The sequence below is a fragment of the Neomonachus schauinslandi genome, chromosome 13, assembly GCF_002201575.2.
Source record: "Neomonachus schauinslandi chromosome 13, ASM220157v2, whole genome shotgun sequence".
NCBI classification, from domain to species: domain Eukaryota; kingdom Metazoa; phylum Chordata; class Mammalia; order Carnivora; family Phocidae; genus Neomonachus; species Neomonachus schauinslandi.
In genome coordinates, this window is record NC_058415.1 from 88,550,501 (window position 1) to 88,569,113 (window position 18,613).

The 18,613-nt window shown below is 43.2% G+C and overlaps 1 protein-coding gene across 2 annotated transcripts in view; it reads left to right on the forward strand.

The window, feature by feature from the left end:
• Positions 1–18,613, forward strand: part of NUP214 (nucleoporin 214) — a 101,160-nt gene that overhangs the window by 71,588 nt on the left and 10,959 nt on the right. For both annotated transcript variants that reach the window (XM_044920505.1, XM_044920506.1), the window contains exons 30-31: positions 1,428–1,498; positions 13,556–13,709. In XM_044920505.1, coding sequence (XP_044776440.1) covers positions 1,428–1,498; positions 13,556–13,709 — 225 coding nt within the window. The remainder of the gene's footprint in view (positions 1–1,427; positions 1,499–13,555; positions 13,710–18,613) is intronic.

The window sequence follows — 18,613 nt, forward strand, 5'->3', positions numbered from 1 at the left end:
ACTATTTTTTGAAGTAAAACAATCCACTGTTGCGTGTCCAATTTTAGCAGTTGCTTTTACTTCCACAAGTTATCAGTAGGACAATTTGAAAACAGTTTCCAAGTTTCACTTTCTGATCATTATCTTAGGAAAGGCATTTCTTCAGCAGTTAGGCTCTGGGGGGAGAAACAAGGATTAATGATTTCTTGGTGGACAAGATTATAAATAACTGCTCATTCGTTCATTGGGTGATTATTTATTTGAAAATGGCTCAATTTATCAGGAAGGAAATTTTTTCTTTCCTTCCTTCAACAAACGTTTGTTAAGCCCCCACTAAGTTCAGCTACAAGGACACAGGGCTGAAAGAGTCCTGAGATCTACCTGCTGCCCTGTTGGCCTGTGGGAGTTATGGGAAATGTGATGACATAGTGGAGAGAGTGGGCAGGGGGAAAAGCCTGAGGAGTCTTGCAGAGAAGGGTGTTCAACACGCCCTCGGGTGCGTCCTTTTTTTTCTGCAGCCTGAACTTGAGAATCCCTTACACACAAGTAGAATCAAACTATTTGAACACATTGAGAACCTCTGAAGAAATCTTTCGTCTAGTAACGATGTGGAAAGGTACCTGAGCAGCGTACTCCACCTCTGGTGGAGGAATTGAGACTTGCCTGAGCTCACCTACCTAGATCAGTGACAGAGATGAGAATGGAACTCCAGCCTTCTAACTCCTTGTCTAGGGCTCTTTGGTTAAAATACACAGTCCCGCCTGGTTTTCCCAGGCCCTGTTCAGACCAGTGCCTCAACCGTCCAACACCACCCAGAAGAAAGATGAACTACCCCAAAAGAATCTATTTGAGGGGCACCTCGGTGGCTCAGTCAGTTAAGCGGCTGCCTTCGGCTCAGGTCATGGTCCCAGGGTCCTGGGATCGAGTCCCGCATCGGGCTCCCTGCTCTTCGGGAGGCCTGCTTCTCCCTCTCCCTCTGCCTGCCTCTCTGCCTATTTGTGCTCTCGATCTCTCTGTCAAATAAATAAATAAAATCTGTAAAAAAAAAAAAAAGAATCTGCATTTGAGAACAGAGGAAACCAGGGAGTAAAAATATTGATGGTATTAAGTCAGCCATTGGGAAGACTCCTTGACAGCCAAGTCTGAGGAAAAGCTACCCTGTGTATGTACCACCATTATCAGCCCCTGCGCACCTGGAGTTTGGTAGGAGACAAGGGTTCAGTCCTCGGGATTTGGGAATTTATGCTAGTATGAAATCGTAGCAATGACCAAAGGTCTGTGTTTACTCTTAATGTTCTCCATTGCCTATAAAGGAAAACAGATTTTATTCACGAGTTGATTTGCTATTGGGTATCTTAGTACCCCTGAATGCCATTTAAAAACAAACAAAATACTCCATGTTGTGAAGGAGTCATCCCAGTTAAACTTGTTCTCTTCTTCTTTTACAGGTTTTGGGTCTAGTAATACTGGTTCTTTGTTTGGTCAAGCAGCCAGCACTGGCGGAACAGTCTTTGGCCAGGTAAATAACGTATGTTTGCCTCCCTTCGCGTCAACGTGAAGCAGACCCATCCACACTGTTCCCACACAGTGTAAGCAGTTCGTACTGTGTGCCCGAGGCCAGCAAACAGCCTCACGGGGTTCTCAAGCTCTGCCTTCTTTAACTCCCTTGGGGAGGCCGAAATCTCAGCCTCTGATTGGAGAGAATCACTAGTTTTGACCTTTCTTTGACAGTCCTCTAGGAAAGCACTTAAAAAGCACAGTGCCTAATCTCCATCCATCTTCTGCCCGTTCTGCTAGGGCAGGGGTTGGCAAACTACAGTCCTTGGGGTTAATCCGCTCCTCAGCCTTCGTGTGTGTGTGTGTGTGTGTGTGTGTGTGTGTGTGTTTTAAGATCCTGGAGATAAAAATAGTTTTTACCCTTTTAAATGGTTATTTAAATGAAAAGAAGACTATGTAACCAACACCATATATGGCCCCTGGACTAAGCTGTACGCACTCCTTTTGGTGACCTGAGTTGTTTGAGTTTGTACAGCTAGTGGTTATGTACATGTGGGCACAGTTTTAAGTGCTTTACAAAAATGGACTCGTGTGATCGTTAGTGCTTCTGTGAGGCATAGGGGCTGCTATTATCCCCGTTCCTCAGACGAGAGAGGGACTGTGTTGTTACATCACGTGCCAGCAGCTTTCAGGTCATAGTAACCCCTCGAGGAGTCCTTCTGAGGGAAGGTCCTCTGATGTATCAGGGACGGTGATGGCTCTCTGAAGGTGGGCTTAGCACGCATCCGTTAACTAACGCAGCAGCAGACGTATTGTGTGTTTCTGCCACATCTGCAGGAAGACGTTTTCTTTGTGCTCCCTTTCCTTCAAAGATGGGCTCTGCCCTGGTCCGTGATCTGTGGCAGGGAGAAGTGAAACTTCAGAGCTGGTAATGGCAGGTTAAGTCCTGTAAACCAAGTTCCTCACTGGAAACAGCTAAAAATGGTGGATAAAACATAAAAACCATAGTTTTCAAAGCACTGGCAAGCTAACAAGGTATTTTACCAAGCCAAATGAAAAGAAAATGGGTACCTGTAGAAGTGAGGGCATTTATTAATCTGAGAAAATTTTAATTTCCTATGTTAATAACCCCAAAGGGCAAAGGGGCAGAAATCACTAACTGAGATATGCACAAAGAAGGGAGTCTAAGAGAGACCCTGCCCCACAACGAGCTGGAACTCCAGATTCACTGGTCTCCGCCTGTGAATGTAGCCTGGCAGGATCCTAGGATGGTGGTGTCTGCAGATGTCTGGCAAAAGCAGCACAGACCCACCTTGAAGAAAAGTAACTTCACTCTAGTCCTTGGACAGTTTTTAAGGACATTGATTCCCACGCCTAAATTAATCACAGAAGGAAACAAAGAATATGAGCAAGGGCCAGGATAAACAGCAGACATACATTTGCATAGACTTCTAGACTATATAGAACAGCTCTGTTTTTACATGTTCAGTAGAAATAAAAGGCAAACTTGAACATACTGGTAAAGAATAGGAGATAAGAAGTGTCATAGCTACATTGAAAACCAAGTAGAACTTCTAGAAAAATATAATTAAAATTTAAAACCAGCAGATTAGACCCAACTGAAGAGAACAGTAGCATAGTAGACAGGGATCAGCAAACATTTTCTGTAAAGGGCTAGATAGTAAATATTTTAGACTTTGAGAACCACATACAGTTTCCGTCACAGCTACTCCGTGCTTCACAAAAGCAGCCATAGACAATAAGTGAGTGAATGAGCATGGTTATGCTTCCATAAAGCTTTATTTACAAAAGCAGACAGCAGGGGTGCCTGGGTGGCTTAGTCATTAAGCGTCTGCCTTCGGCTCGGGTCGTGATCCCAGGGTGCTGGGATCGAGCCCCGCATCGGGCTCCCTGCTCAGCAGGAAGCCTGCTTCTCCCTCTCCCACTCCCCCTGCTTGTGTTCTCTCTCTCGCTGTGTCTCTGTCAAATAAATAAATAAAATCTTTAAAAAAAAAAAAAAAACAGCAGTCTGGGATGAGCCCACGGACTGCAGTTTGGTGGCCCTTGAACTGGAAGGCAGGTCAGATTAAGTTATCTGGAATGCATCACGGAGAGCAAAAAAGATGGAAAATACACAAGAGAGAGCAAAATCTTAAAAGAGAAATTTAACATGTTTAATCAGAGAAGAGAAGGAGAAAGGATGTGTGACAATATGAGAGAAAAAGACACATTTCTAAAACCAGTAGAAAACAGTAACCCACAGATTCAAAAGTCCAGCAAACACCAAGCAGAACGTGTGAAAGGAAATGGATTCCAAGACCCATCACAGTGAAGCTGCAGAGCTATAAAGATAAAATGTTAAAAGCACTCAGGAAAAAGACGGGTTACCTTCAAAAGAGCAATTGTTGGACTCACAGCTGACTTCTCAACAGTGACAGTGAAAGCCAGAGACAGTCTAGCTACCTAGAATTTCTAAACCCCACAAAAAAACATCTTTAAAGAGTGCGTGGAAATCAAGACCTTTTTCAGACAGATACTGAGAGAATTTATGCCTAGCAGACCTGAAGGAAATTCTAAAGGATGTTCTTGAGGCAAAAGGAAAATTTGCTTTCACTAAAATTATGGCTCTCTTAATTTTAGGGTAAAACAAGCCATGAAATAGGAAAATTACAGCTTATAAAACTGACAGAGTAATTGTATTCAGAATACATAAACAATACAAATCAAAAAGAGAAAAGACAAGTACACCCCCACCAAAGTGGCTGAAATTGAAAGGGCTGACAATACCCAATATTGGTGAGGAGTATAGCAACAAGAAACTCTCACATGTTGGAGAAGGCAGTGTAAATCCATATAACCACTTTGGAAAACCACCTGGTACTATCAAAACTAGATACACAAAAAATTCCTCTTGAGCCAGCGTATCTACTTCTAGATAGGTAGCCAGCAGAAACGAGGGCCTATGTTCACTAGAAGGTATAGTCATAATAACTAAAAACAAGAAACAACCCAAATGCATATCAGCTGAAGAATGGATAATTAAATTGCGGTGTATTTATACAGTGGAATACTGCAAAGCAGTGAAATCAAATGTACTGTTCGTATACAAAACAAACTGGGTAAGTCCCACAGACGTAGTGTTAAATGAAAGAAGCCAGATCCGAGAATACATAGTGTTGGATTACAGTTTCCTAAAGAGGCAAATACAGGCAAAACTTAGCATGACAGAAATTACAATAGTGGTTACTCTTAGAGCATTAAACATGGGGTACAGAGGAGCCTTCCAAAGTTCTAAAACAATGTTTTCTATCTTGATCTGTTACAAGCACTTATATGTCAAAATTCACTGAGCTCTCTACACGTAAAATCTGTGAACTTAAACACAATAGAAAGAAAATAGGCAGAAGATTTCATTTAAAAAAGGGGTGCACAGCATTGTGAACGTACCTGATGCTACTGAATTGTACACTTAAAAATGCTGAAGTCAGTAAGTTTTATGTATATTTTATCACAATTTTTTAAAGAAGGAGAAATAAGAAAATAGAATAAGTAAATAAGGGTTAGCCAGAAGACCAAGAAACACAGTCATTTAGTAATACAAATTAAACCAACGAAGAGATACACACCTATACGACAGCAAAATTCAAAGCCCAATGATACCATATGCCAGCGAATATGCAGAACAAAGGAAATTTGCATTCACTCCTGGCCAGGGTGTCATTTGGTACAACCACCTTGGAAAATAGTTTGGCATGATCCAACGGAGACTGGCAATTCCAACTCCTAGGTGTGTTCTTTAGAGAAACTCATGCACACAGGCCCCAGGATATAGGGGTGCTCATAGCCACAGTGTTCTGGTAACCAAAAACTGGTTCTAGTAACCAAATACTGGATGTTGACCAGTATTCCAATGGGTAGATGAATTTGTAGTATTTTATAGTAGAATTTTTTTTTTTAAAGATTTTATTTATTTACCTGACAGAGACAGACACAGCGAGAGAGGGAACACAAGCAGAGGGAGTGGGAGAGGGAGAAGCAGGCTTCCCGCTGAGCAGGGAGCCTGATGCAGGGCTCGATCCCAGGACCCTGGGATCATGACCTGAGCCGAAGGCAGACGCCCAACAACCAAGCCACCCAGACATCCCTACAGTAGAATTTTATCCAGCTATGACAATGACTGAACTAGAGTGGCATGGGGGACTCACAGGCATGATGTTGAGCTAAGAGACAGAAAACTTACTGTGATCAACTCTATATTGGTTACTCCTCCCCACCCCCCCACCCCCATATTCTTCCGTCACAGAAATTATGTTTGCAATTGGAGGGGCCAGAAATTCAAGTCAGTAATTTTTTTTCTGATGACAGGGGCCTTCTGTGTTGTATTCATTGCTATATCCTCAGTTCTTAGGACTGTGTCTAGCACATGGTAAGCACTGTAAAAATGAATGAATTTTCAGTTGATAGGAGTATTCCCAGAAATATTTAAGGATACAAGGCAGATTCTGGCTAGGATGCAGAAGACCTTAACTCCTGTTACAACACAAGGCAAAATCCAGATAGTGTGATAATCACACTTATCCTTTGGATATTGGAATTTTCTGGTGCTGTGTAACACCTGACCCCCAAACCTAGCGGCATATATATATCCATATCCAGTAGTTGGTTTTGCTATTGGCTCAGAACTGAACTGGAGTTCTTGGCTTCTCTGTGTGGCCGGGGCTTCCTCACAATGTAGTGGCCGGATTCCAAGGAGAAATTTCAAAAAAGAAAGGGAGCCAGGCGGAAAATATATAACTTTTATGACCTAGTCACAGAGCATCACTTATGTTGCATTCTCTTGTTCAAGGCAGTCATAAAATCCCGTCCAGGTGTGAAAGGAGGGCAATAGACTTCACCTCTTAGAAGAGCACATGAGTCTAGAAATATTGCTGTGACCATCTTTGGAAAATATAATCTGTCACAGTGGGACTCAAGAGTGGCAGAAAACCTTGTGGAATTCATTTCCAGAGAGAGGGGAGCCCATTGTAGGTGAGATGGTATAGCAGATTCTGGGGGCACATGTCAGGTCTGGGTTTGGGAAGTGGAAGAGAGGCCTTGCTGAAGACTGAGGAAGAAATGTACTGGCTAGAGAAGAAGCCAGAAGAAGTTATTGGCAGCAATGGGAGCAAGCAAAATAAATGACCAATAAGCACATGAAAAGATGACCAATACCGTTAAACATTAGGAAATGAAAATCAAAACCGTAATGAGAATACCACTTCACGTCCAGTTGGTGGCTATAATTTAAAAAACAAACAAATAAACCTCAGAATAATAGGTGTTGACAAGGATGTGGGGAAAATGGAACCCAACATTGCCGGTTGAAATGTAAAATAGTGCATCCACTGTGGAAAACAGGTCAGTGGTTCCTCAAAAAGCCGAACATAGAATTACCATATGACCCAGCAATTCCACTACTGGGTATATACCGAAAGGAATTGAAAGCAGGAAGTCAAAGACACACTTTCCACCAGTCTTCACAGCAGCATTACTCACAAAGCCAAAGGAGGAAACAACCCAAATGTCTATCAACAGATGACTAGATAAACAAAACATGGTCTATACAGAAAATGGAATATTACTCAGCCTTCCAAAGGGAAGAAGTCCTGATTCATACTACACATGGATGAACCTTGAATGCATTATGCTAAATTAGATAAGCCAGACCTAAAAGGACAAATAATGTATGATTCCACATACATGAAGTATTTACAATAGGTAAATTCATAGAGCAGGAAAGTAGATTAGAGATTACCAGTGGCTGTTAGGAGGAATGGGAGTTACTGCTTAGTGGTTGAGAATTTTGGTTGTGGTGGTGAAAAAAATCTTGGAAATAGGTAGTGATGATGGCTGCACAGCATTGTGAATATAATTCATGCCACTGAATTGTATGCTTACGTGGTTAAAATGACAAAATGATATTTTGCCACAATTTTAACTTAATAATGTTAATATACCAAAAACCATTGAATTTTATCCTTGAAAATCAGTGAGTTTTATGGTATATGGATTATATCCCAATAACGCTGTTTTGTTTTAAAAAAAAAAAATTGGGGTCTGAAAGACTTGCAAGTACAACAGTAATTTGTTCAGTATAAAAATCTTCCCTATCCACCCCTCCCCCACTTTTGCTAAGAGAAAGAAAGTAAAGGCAGGACCGAAAAGCAGAAAGAACTTGCGCAGTCCTGCAATGTCTCACTGCCCAGAACTGTTGAATCCAAAGGTAACACTGCAGCCCACCTGCCTCCTGGCTCCAGGCTCAACCTTAAGACAAATAACTTAAGCCCTAAGCAAACAAAGAGGTAAGTTCATTCTTCAATCTTTGACTCGTTTCCAGATCAACTCAGCACTTAGTGAAATGTGAATAATTGCATATTCACTTTGGGATACAGATGAAAGAGAGGCCTCTCATGCTGTAGGAAAAGCAGTGTTCTTCAATCCGCACACCGCTGTTCTACACGCAAAGTCTCGTATACCAAAAAACATGTGTATGTATATATTTTACACATGTCGCATATATAGTATATATAACATACACAAAAGCAAAAATAAAAGGGGCCACCCACAATTGTATTTTAGAAAACAGCAAGAAACAACCTGTAGATGATCTGGATAGTGGAACTAGCAGGCAGAGACTTTAAAATAACTATTGTGACTATTGTGCTCCAGGATTTAGAGGAGAAGGAAATGGTTGAATCTCGGCAGAGAATTGGCCATTATAAAAATAAATAGAAAGTCTTGGTCTGTATCTGAAGTTTAAATCTAGTATCTGAAATAAAAAATTATTAGACAGGCATAACAGCAGAGTGAGTACTATAGAAGAACAATGAACTTGAACACATGTCAGGTAGAAATTATCTAAAACGAAGCTCAGAATGGGGGCCCTGGCTGGCTCAGTTGGTAGAGTGTGCAGCTCTTGATCTCAGGGTTTTGAGTTTAAGCCCCACGTTGGGCGTGGAGCCTACTTAAAATTAATATATATATAAGTAAACAAAATTTCTTGAGTGAAACTTGGAGAGACTGAGAAAACCACCGGGCAGAACGTTAGTGACCTGTGTAACACAACATCAGGCAGTCTGTTTTACTGGTAACCAAAGTCCTTGAAGGAGAGGAGACAGAATGGAGTAGACAAAAAATATTTGAAGAAAAACGGCCAGGCTTTTCCAAATGTATTGAAAAACAAGGATCCAGAAATCCAAGAAACTCTGTGAACCCTGAACAGAATAAATAGCAGAAGACCACACCTAGACACATCATAGATAAGCTTCTGAAAACTAAATACAAAGAGAAAAATTTTTAAGCAGCTAAAAAGACTCAGGCCATAGGGGAAAATAGCGTATTTGTATGGTTATGAGGAGATGTTAAATACATGACAATCAGAGCAAAAAGGCAGAGAGTATCTTTACTCCCTTCGCGTAGACCAGTGGTTCTCAAATGGTATCAATTCCACTCCCCACCCCCATGAGGAATTTCACAATTGCAATGTCCAGAGACCTGTTTGGTCCTCATGAGTAGGGGATGCTGTTAGCATCTAGGGCCAGGGATGCTGCTCAACATTCCATAACCCTCCAAAACAAGGAGTTATCCAGCCCAAATGTCAATGCCACTGTTATGAAACCATTATGAGGTAAAGATTTCTTAGAACCCAGGGGCGCCTGGGTGGCTCAGTCGGTTAAGTGTCTGTCTTCGGCTCAGGTCGTGATCCCAGGGTCCTGGGATCGAGCCCCACATTGGGCTCCCTGCTCGGCGGGAAGCCTGCTTCTCCCTCTCCCACTCCCCCACCCCCGCTTGTGATCTCTCTCTCTCTCTCTCTCTGTTGAATAAATTAAGTCTTTAAAAAAAAAAAAAATATTTCTTAGAACCCAGAAAGCACTTAACCATAAAAGAAGAAAATTTTAAAAGTAGAGTCCATCAGAATTAGAAAGTAATGCTAATCAAAATGTTATGAAATGAAAAAGGCAGGGCATAGACTGGGGGAAAATATTTATAATACATGTATCAAATGAAGGGCTTCTGTCCAGAATACGTAAAGAATACATAAAGAACTTGGGACACCTGGGTGGCTCAGATGGTTAAGCGTCTGCCTTCGGCTCAGGTCATGATCTCCGGGTCCTGGGATCGAGCCCCGAGTCGGGCTCCCTGCTCAGCGGGAAATCTACTTGTCCTCTCTCTCTGCCCCTGCTCATACTCTCTCTCACTCTCTCTCTCTGCCCCTGCTCATGCTCTCTCTCACTCTCTCTCTCAAATAAATAAAATCTTTAAAAAAATAAAATGTTAAAAAAAAAGCATATATAAAGAACTTTAAAAACTAAAAGCAAAGTACTTGGAGACAGATACTTTACAAAGTATATGAATGGCCAATAAGCATGTGAAAACTTGCCCACCATTATTAGTCATCAGAGAAATGTAAATTGGAACCACAATAAGACACTGCTCCAAAGCTGCTAGAATTACTAAAATTTAAGAGCTAACAAAACCAAATGTGGAGATTAGAGCAAATAGATCTCTTAATGTGTTGCTGGTGGGATTATAAAATGGTAATTTGGAAAACCATTTGGCAATTTAAGTCAAATATACACTAATTGTGTGGTTTAGCAGTTCCAGGCCTAGGTATTTACCCAAAAGAGCTGAAAACCTAGGTCCGCAGAAAGACTTAATGCTTATAGCAGCTTTGTTTATGACAGCCAAAACCTGAAAATAGTCTAGATGTCTAGCAGGAGAATAGTAAACACCAGCATACTCCTGTAATGGAATACTACTCAGCAGTATAAAGGGAAGAATGACCAATGCATGCAGCAATATGAATGAATCTCAAAAGCATATGTTGATTCTAGCCAGGTCAGTTAGGCCAGAAAATGAAATAAAAGGCATCTAGATTGGAAGGGAAAAAGTAAAACTCTGTGTCTGCAGATAACATGATCAGGTATATAGAAAATCCTAAGGAATCCACTAAAATACTGTTAGAACTAATAAATGGGTTCACAGTTGCAGGATGCAAGATTAAAATTTCAAAAGCCTATTCTGTTTTTATACATTTGCAAAGAACTATCTGAAAGTGAAAGTAAGAAAATTCCATTTTCAATAACATCAAAACGGGTACGATACTTAGGAATAAATTTAGCAAAATAAGTATAAAACATACTCTGAATACTATAAGACATTGTTTAAAGAAATTAAAGATGATCTAAATAAATGGAAGGATATCCAGTGTTCATGGATTGGAAGATCACATTTGATGGAGAGAGTCCTTATTAAAATAGTTTAATTTCAGAGAGTTTTAAGTACTATGAAGAGAATAAAGCAGTTATCAGGAAGAAGGATTTAGGTTACATAGTCAGGAAATGCCTTTCTGAGGAAGTCTCATCAGTGTCTCCCTTTCCTTTTTATATTTGTTTCTTTGAATTAGGATCAAATCCAGTCCACACGTTGAGACCGCTTGATAGGTCTCCTGAGTGTCTCTCTGTATAGATAACCCTTCCGTGTCTCTCTTCCTCTTGTTGTTTCTCATAATTCAGTTGTTCTGTAGAATTTCCTATGGTTTGATTGCTGACTGCATTCCTGTGTTACAGCTCCTAGGTTAACTTGGTCCCCTGTCCTTTGTTAACTTCCTGTGAAGTGGGGGTTGGGTCTGGAGGCTTGAGGAGATTCAGATTTGATTTTTTTTTTTTGGCAACATTATGAGCTTGGATCTTGAACACTACCTCCCTATTTAATGATATTAAGGAGTTATTGTTAATTTTTTAGGCATGATAATGGTAAGGTTATGGTTTATGTTTTAGAGATTATACTAGAAAAATCAATGGTTCAAATGATAAGATGTCTAGGATTTGCTTCATGCTAATAAAAGATGAGGGGAAGTAGATGGGATATAGATAAAACTCAGCTGGCCATGAATTCATTGAAACTGGGTGATGGGCATGGGGTAGGAGCATTATATTCTTCTGTCTACTTTTTGTACACTTTTGAGATTTCCCATAATTTAAAATTTTAAAACTATTATAATGTATTGCAATTACAATGAACAGGACTCTCTCTAACCTATTTATGAGGATGCAGTAGCTATCAATCCGCATTCACTTCTGTGATCCCCTTCTATTCATTTAGATAGTCATTATTTTTCAAATCCTATTTTTACAATTTAGGTTAAACCATCTGAAATTGCCATTTTTTGGTAGGGTGAAAATATCCACATATTGGCAGTTGACTTTGTTCCAGTCTGATGCATGGAAGTCAGCTACAACGTCTGATATTTTCTGCATGCTGCATGGATTCGTTGCCATGTCTTCCTTCCTTTCAAAGTCTGGCTACTGGTTATCAAAGCTTTTATGATTGGATTTGGATTCCAGGTTTTAAAAAGCTCTTACTCATCATTAAATGGTTGTAGTAAACTTACTGTTGTTTTAAAGAAATTTAGGGGGAAAAAAGAGCGAGTTAGAAGTATTAAGTGCCTTAGGTACAGTAAAAATTAGCGTGTTGTATTCAAGTACAAAAGACCAGGCTAACTGGACCATGTTGGGGGGAGAGGGGAGGAGAGATGATAAAAGATGATGTCAGAGGTGGCCAGGGGCCAGATCGTGTAGGGTCTTGTAGAATTTTTAAATATGAGTTTAATGATCTGACTGCCATTCATAAATGTTATTCTAGCTGCTGTGTGAACATAGATTGTAGTGGAAGCAGGATGTCAGTTAAGTTGTGTAGTCCAGGCGAGAAGTCGAGGTTAGGTGGCTCAGACCAGGGTGGTAGCTGTGCTCCTGAGGGGATGCCCTGAGGGGTTTCAGAGGTGGCCCACTGGAGGTGTGACTTAAGTATGAAGTGTTAGAAAAATGCCTGGCTCTAGCTAGAAAGTGCTCGGTCATTGGTCTGTTACTGTCACTGTTAAAATACTAAACAGCAGCTGTTTTCTGAGCCTGTGCTTTTATTTCAGGCGCTATACTAAGGTGCATCACACTTCTCAGCACATTTAATTGACTCGCTGTTTTGAGGTGGGTAGTTCATTATTCCCATTTTACAGGGGATGGACTTCTGCACCTCTGTGTCCGTCTTTGAAAGGCACTTCTGTAAGGTTCCTGTGCACAGTGACCCATTTCTCTCTCTCTCTCCTTTTCTTTCTTTCTTTCTTTTTCTTTTTTTCTGAAGTAGGCTCCATACCCAGTGTGGAGCGCAGTGCGGGGCTTGAACTCATGACCCTGAGATCTAGACCTGATGAGCTGAGGTCAAGAGTCCGCAGACGCTTAACCAACTGAGCCACCCAGGCGCCCCCACAGTGACCCATTTCTAAAAGCCTATCTTATTCTACATCATCAGCCAAGAAGACATCACGCGTAACTAATATTAATGGTCCCTCAAGTCTATACTGGTCTTCCTTAGAGAACCAGTTTCCAAACAGAAATAAAATGTGTGGTGCCTGAGACAGCTTTGAGTCAGCACGCGCCCTAAGTTAGTAGCATCCTCTGAGCATAAGATTTGCAGACTTGGACAAAAAAAATTCAGCTATGGTCATCATTTCAACAATGGAGCTAATTTAAGCTTATTTCTGCAGTATGGGAAAGTCATTATGAAATAAAAGTGCACAAATTGGGAGAAAAGACAGTGTAAATCGCTTTTCATCAGTTGCTGATGAGTTCAGCCAAATCCTGGAGGAATCAAAATAAGTCGTGTTCATAATCGCCTAGAAATGTTTTTAAACTTTCTCATTTGGGGGAACTCTTGAGGGGCTGGCTTTCCTGCCCCTGGCATTGTGTCAAGCAGAGACTGGAGGCAGCAGGGCAGATAAACATTCAAAGTTCCCTCCTCCCATAAATCATGTTTTCAGAGAACTGTGAACATGGAATAATAGCTTGAGAACTTCTGATTTGTAGGAAGTCCCTGTCCAGAGTCCAGCTTCTTTTGTGGGTGTTAGAGCATCCGTCCCAAAACTAATCAGAGTCCTCTTGCTTTTTCCCTTTGTCCCAGTGGTGAGCGCCTTCTTTCCGCGGATGTGGCCTGCCGTTTGACGATGACCTCTCATCCTATCTCGCTTCCTGCCCCTTTTGTTTTCCAGCAGCCCTCTTGCAGTGGGAACATGTTTGGGTCTGGAAACACTGGAAGAGGGGGAGGTTTCTTCAGTGGCCTTGGAGGGAAACCCAGCCAGGATGCAGCCAACAAAAACCCATTCAGCTCGGCCAGCGGGGGCTTTGGATCTGCAGCCACCCCAAGTAAGTTGAGACCGTTTTCCCAGTCCCTTGGCCCCATAATGCCATTGTCATCCCTGTGGTGCGAGCAGAGCTTTGGTGACAAGTGTAGAAAGGAAAGAGGGGGTCTAGAAGGCCTGTTTAATATATGGATCAAAGCAGTGTGATCTGTTTTGATTTTGATTTTTGGTTTTTTAATGAGATGTCCTATATAATCATGAAAAGACATCAGAGCTGCAGGGTGAATGTCTGTGCACTGAGCTCCTCCCCTCTTCTCTCCCAAGGCCCACATTGCTCTGTTTCTTAGGGTTGAAATGACTTGAAGTGAATGCAAGCGGACAGGCATAAATGAGAGCAGCAGAGCAAGCTGGGTGTGCTTGGAGAAGGAGCATCTGGATGTTCGTTGTGTAGTACTCTCTCTGAATTTGCTTTAAAATTCAGCTGCCACAGAGAAATGTTACCCAAAACTCAGAGCCTTTGTTATTTCTCATCTCTCACACTTCAAATGAAGCTGTATCGTTCTGCTGGCACTTTTTTTCCAGCTAATTTTTCAAATTCTTTGTTGATCTGTCTATTCGTGGTTAGAAATGAAAGAAATTTGGGTTATTGTTGTTGTTGTTGTTTTAATCTGAAAAAAATAAAAAATCCTGCTGCAGATGGAGGCTGAGATGGGAAGTTGGGGGCCTGTCATCTTCATCTCTGCTTCCCTCGTTTACCACGCCACACACGGAGCGTCTCTCGTCTGCTGTGCTAACACAAGATCCTCGAGAATCGGGAGCTAATGTTCTCAGACAGGACTGATACTCCCTTCACGGTTAAGGCTCATGCAGTTCTAAGCAGAGTTCTCTGTCCTGAGTCTCCAGAGTCACTGATCAGTTGTTTTGATGTCACTGTCCACCTAAGTAACACAGAAGGAAAGATTAGAGTCAAGAGACACAGACCTCTTCACTTGTGAAATTATATGAGCAGAAATTTTTGTTCTTTAGCTTTCAGTCTTCCGGGAGAAATTTAGAATCCTAGAATGAGGGACGCCTGGGTGGCTCAGTCGGTTAAGCGTCTGCCTTCAGCTCAGGTCATGATCCCCCACGTCCCTGCTGAGCAGGGAGCCCGCCTCTCCCTCTCCTGCTCTCCCTGTTTGTGCACCCTCTGTCAAATAAATAAATAAAATCTTAAAAAAAAAAAAAAAAAAAGAACCCTAGAATGAAGGGATCCTAGAAACCGAATCTAGTACTTTTCTACAGATGAACTTCTAAGCAGAATCCTGATGCATAAAACAGGTAAAAATAGGTCTGCTTGGAAGTAGGGGTCAAGAACCAGAGATGCTGGGTGGTTTCCCCATCTACCCGCGCCCAGCTCTCAGCGTGGAACCGCAGGGCTCCATAGCACGTACTTGGACAACAGGATCCTTGTGTGGCATTCTCTCCATTTTCCAATGAGGAAACAGGCCCCGAATGGTGAGGTGATTTTAAGTGCCAGAAAGTGGCAGATCTAGGACTCTGCTAGTTCATATGTAGCCTACAGAACAGCATCTGGCGCAGAAGCAGCACTTGGTAACATGCTACTTAGACATGTGGGTTTCTCCCGTAGGTAGGTTACCTATCTGTGAGACTGTGTTACTAACCAGTTTTGTTGAAACTTAAGTATGTCATACCCTTGTAAAATCCCCTTTCCTCCTGGCTGATTCATCTCCTAGGCCCTGGCTCTTACCTGTCAACGAATTACCTTCTCTCGGTGGGGGACTGACGATGGCTTGCCCTGGCTCGTGAGAGCCAGCTGTGCACACCTCTCCAATTCTGCATCCGGTGACCTCGTGTCGGGCAGCCTGAACTCTGCCATTATGCGAGTGTGTACCCCATAGGAATTGGACAACAGGGCAAGTCAGCACTGCCCTCCTCCACCCCCAGTCCGTTGTTCACTGGCACAGCGTTTTTCTAATTCTTTAATTCTGGTTTAAAATTAAACCAGGTATTTTTATAGGATTATTCCAGATTCTTGATACCAGACACCTGCTGGTCTTCATTTTCCTAAACATTGGTTTTTATAAATCATCAGTTTACTTTTATGGTGAGAGAAGTTTCAGGTACAGAAAAGACTTAAACATTCTTTTGTTTTGAAAACTGAAGGTCTGATTCGATAGTGAAAGGGACAGGAGCCTCTGTAGCCCAGAGGACCAGGTGCAGGAGAAGGGGAAGAACGGTGGAGGAGAAGGAGCTAGAGGTCATCTGGGGACAGGCATTGTCCTCACCAGAGCTAAGGATGCTTTCTGCGAACCACCGGGGACAGCCTCTTTCTCTTTGGGTGAATCTGCAATATTTGACACTTTGAGCACAACGTCTTTCCTGGGCTGTATAGACCGACTCTCCTGGTTTCTCTTCCTGCCTTTCAAACGGTTCCTTCTCTACTGCTTCTCTCTGGCCTTGCAGGCAAGTCCCCATTGTCATCTGGGTTATCACAGTAGTCTCCAGACTCCCCTCCCTGCTTCCAGCCTCCTCCCTGGCATGTGGACATTCACACCAAGCTGAGTGTTTTTAACTCTGCTTTGCTTTTGCCTCTCTCCCTACGCAAAACCCCCGGCAGCTTCCCACCGACGTGAAGCCAGCTCCTCTGCTTGGAAGTCCGGGCCCTCCGTGAGCTGCCCCGCACACTTTTCTGTTCCCCCAGCATGCTCCCTCTGCGTTGGCCAGTTTGTCTGCTGGCCGTCCTTCGTACACGCGCCGCTCCTCTCTCCCCGCTTCAGTGCCAGGGCTCCCCTGCTGCCTCCACTCCACCCGCCAAACCCACCCTTCCTCTAGGGGTGGCTGTAAGTCTACGCCAGCGTCTGGAATCCGGCAGCCCTTGTGTTCCATTCCTTCCTGTGACATCAGGTGGAAGGGAACGGATCTTTATGGGCCACCTACTGTGCACCAGATGCTCCGTTTAGGTGGGCTGGCCGCTTCTTACAACAGGACTTTTAGATGTGGCTGCCCCCATTTTACCAATAAGGAAATAGGCTCGGAGAAGGGACGTGGACTTACAGAGGTAGCAGCCGTAAAGTGGAGGAGCCAGGGTTTAATCCGAGTATGTTTCCAGAACTCTGATCCACCCCCTTGCCTCCTGAGATCTTCCTAGCCTTGCGACGGAGCATAGTTCCTCCCAGGTGTGTCTTGTCTGACAGCCCTCGGGCTCGTTCTCGGTGGCATCGAACATGCTCCCCTGCAGATAGAGGTCTGAGCACAGACTGAGCAGCCAGCAGTTTTCCCTTGTGACATGTGGGCTCCAGGCTGCCTGGTCCTGAAGCTGCCCTCTTCAGCCCTGAGAAGTCATTAGACCTCTGCCCTGATGGAGAAAGACCAGCCAGGAACACTGTTGCTGGGAGTTGGCATGTTCTTTATCCAGAAGCTCCCACCTCCTAAAGGTTTCTGCGCTCTCTGCCCCCAGGGACTACCTGAGATACACGGTTAACCCCTGGGGTCGCTTAAAATTCAGCACCACCCTACACTGTTACCTGTAAGGACTTACTGCCTCCTCGAGTCTTGTCCTAAGGACACTGCTTAGAACCATCCTCAGCACATCCTTTCTGTTCAGAGACCTGAAAGACATACTTGCATGAGGATAAAGAAGCCATTTGAGGACAATCTTGTGGGCCCCCAAGGCTCCCTCTACAACTGTTCTTTAAGAAAATGTCTTGGAAAGCATCCTGGGCCAGAGCTTCTTGAGGAAACCCCCTTCTCAGTGCGTGTTAAATTCTAATAGGTGACTTTAGACCTGCAGAACGACATGAGACCTAGTCTCTGTGATAGTGTTTATATCAAATTTATATCAGGTATAATTTAATTGAAGTACGGTTGGACCCTGATGCCAGGTTAGGCAAGTGTTTTTTGCCAAATAAAAGACCCAGGAGGACCCATGTCGTGCCAGCAGGGGGAAGCCCAGAGCAGGCGCCGGTTGTCCCTGGACTCGCCACCCCCAAGAGTAGAAGTGACCAGCCAGCTCTGTGAAGACAGGCTTTCTTCCAGCTGCCCTACCCACAAGCGAAGAGGCATCTCCTACGACGGCATAGTGTTCCAACAACCAAGATAACCCTCGTACTTGCCGTATTTTAAGAGCCAGGGGCTGTGTTATTTTGGAGCTACTGGGAGAGAACCGAGAAGCACGTTGTTGACCGTGGAAACAGAGAAGCAGACCTCGTTTAATGCCACTTTGCTTCAGAGCCGCTTGAATAAATCCTAAAACATTTCAACATGCAGAGCTCTTCTTGAGACTGCGAACGAAAACTGTTACAACTTGACTGGTTTAACTCTCAGGATCTTTGCAAAATGAAAAGGATTACGTTTTCTGCCACTGATCTGCTCTGTGTCTTATATTGAACACAAGTGGGTTGTAGTAGGGGGAAGAGTTAAAGAAACAGAGAGGGGAAGTTCTATTTCCTGAGGATCCGCCATCGGCCCAACTAGGCACTCTGCACACGTCCGCTCATCTGATCCTCACAGCAGCCGTGTGGACCCCCCCCTTGCTATCCCCATTTTGTCGCATGAGAAACTGGGACTTGGGAAGGTGAAGTCCTTGCCTCTAGCTACTAGGTGTCCTGAGCCAGGACTGACTGCAGAACACTCGTGCATTCCACTGTAACGCTCATGAGCATCTTCAGACAGAGGCGTCTCAAGGAGATGAAGGGGTAAAAAATGCCTGGAAACGTTTGTGTTCTCTGACTTCGGGCATTCCAGTCCCGGCATCATCCCGGTAAAATCATTTCACCTCTGTATCTCGGATTTCTCCCAAGAGGAGAGCTAGCCCCAGATCTCGCACTTGAATTGATTTGCTATTTGGAATTTTTGCCACGTTGGCACTAACAAAGTCAGAAAGTTGCAGCCCTCTGTTCCTGAGGTACCGAGTGAAGGAATGGCTGAGGAGCCCATTTTTCATCTCCAGCGTCGAATGAATGTACTGTC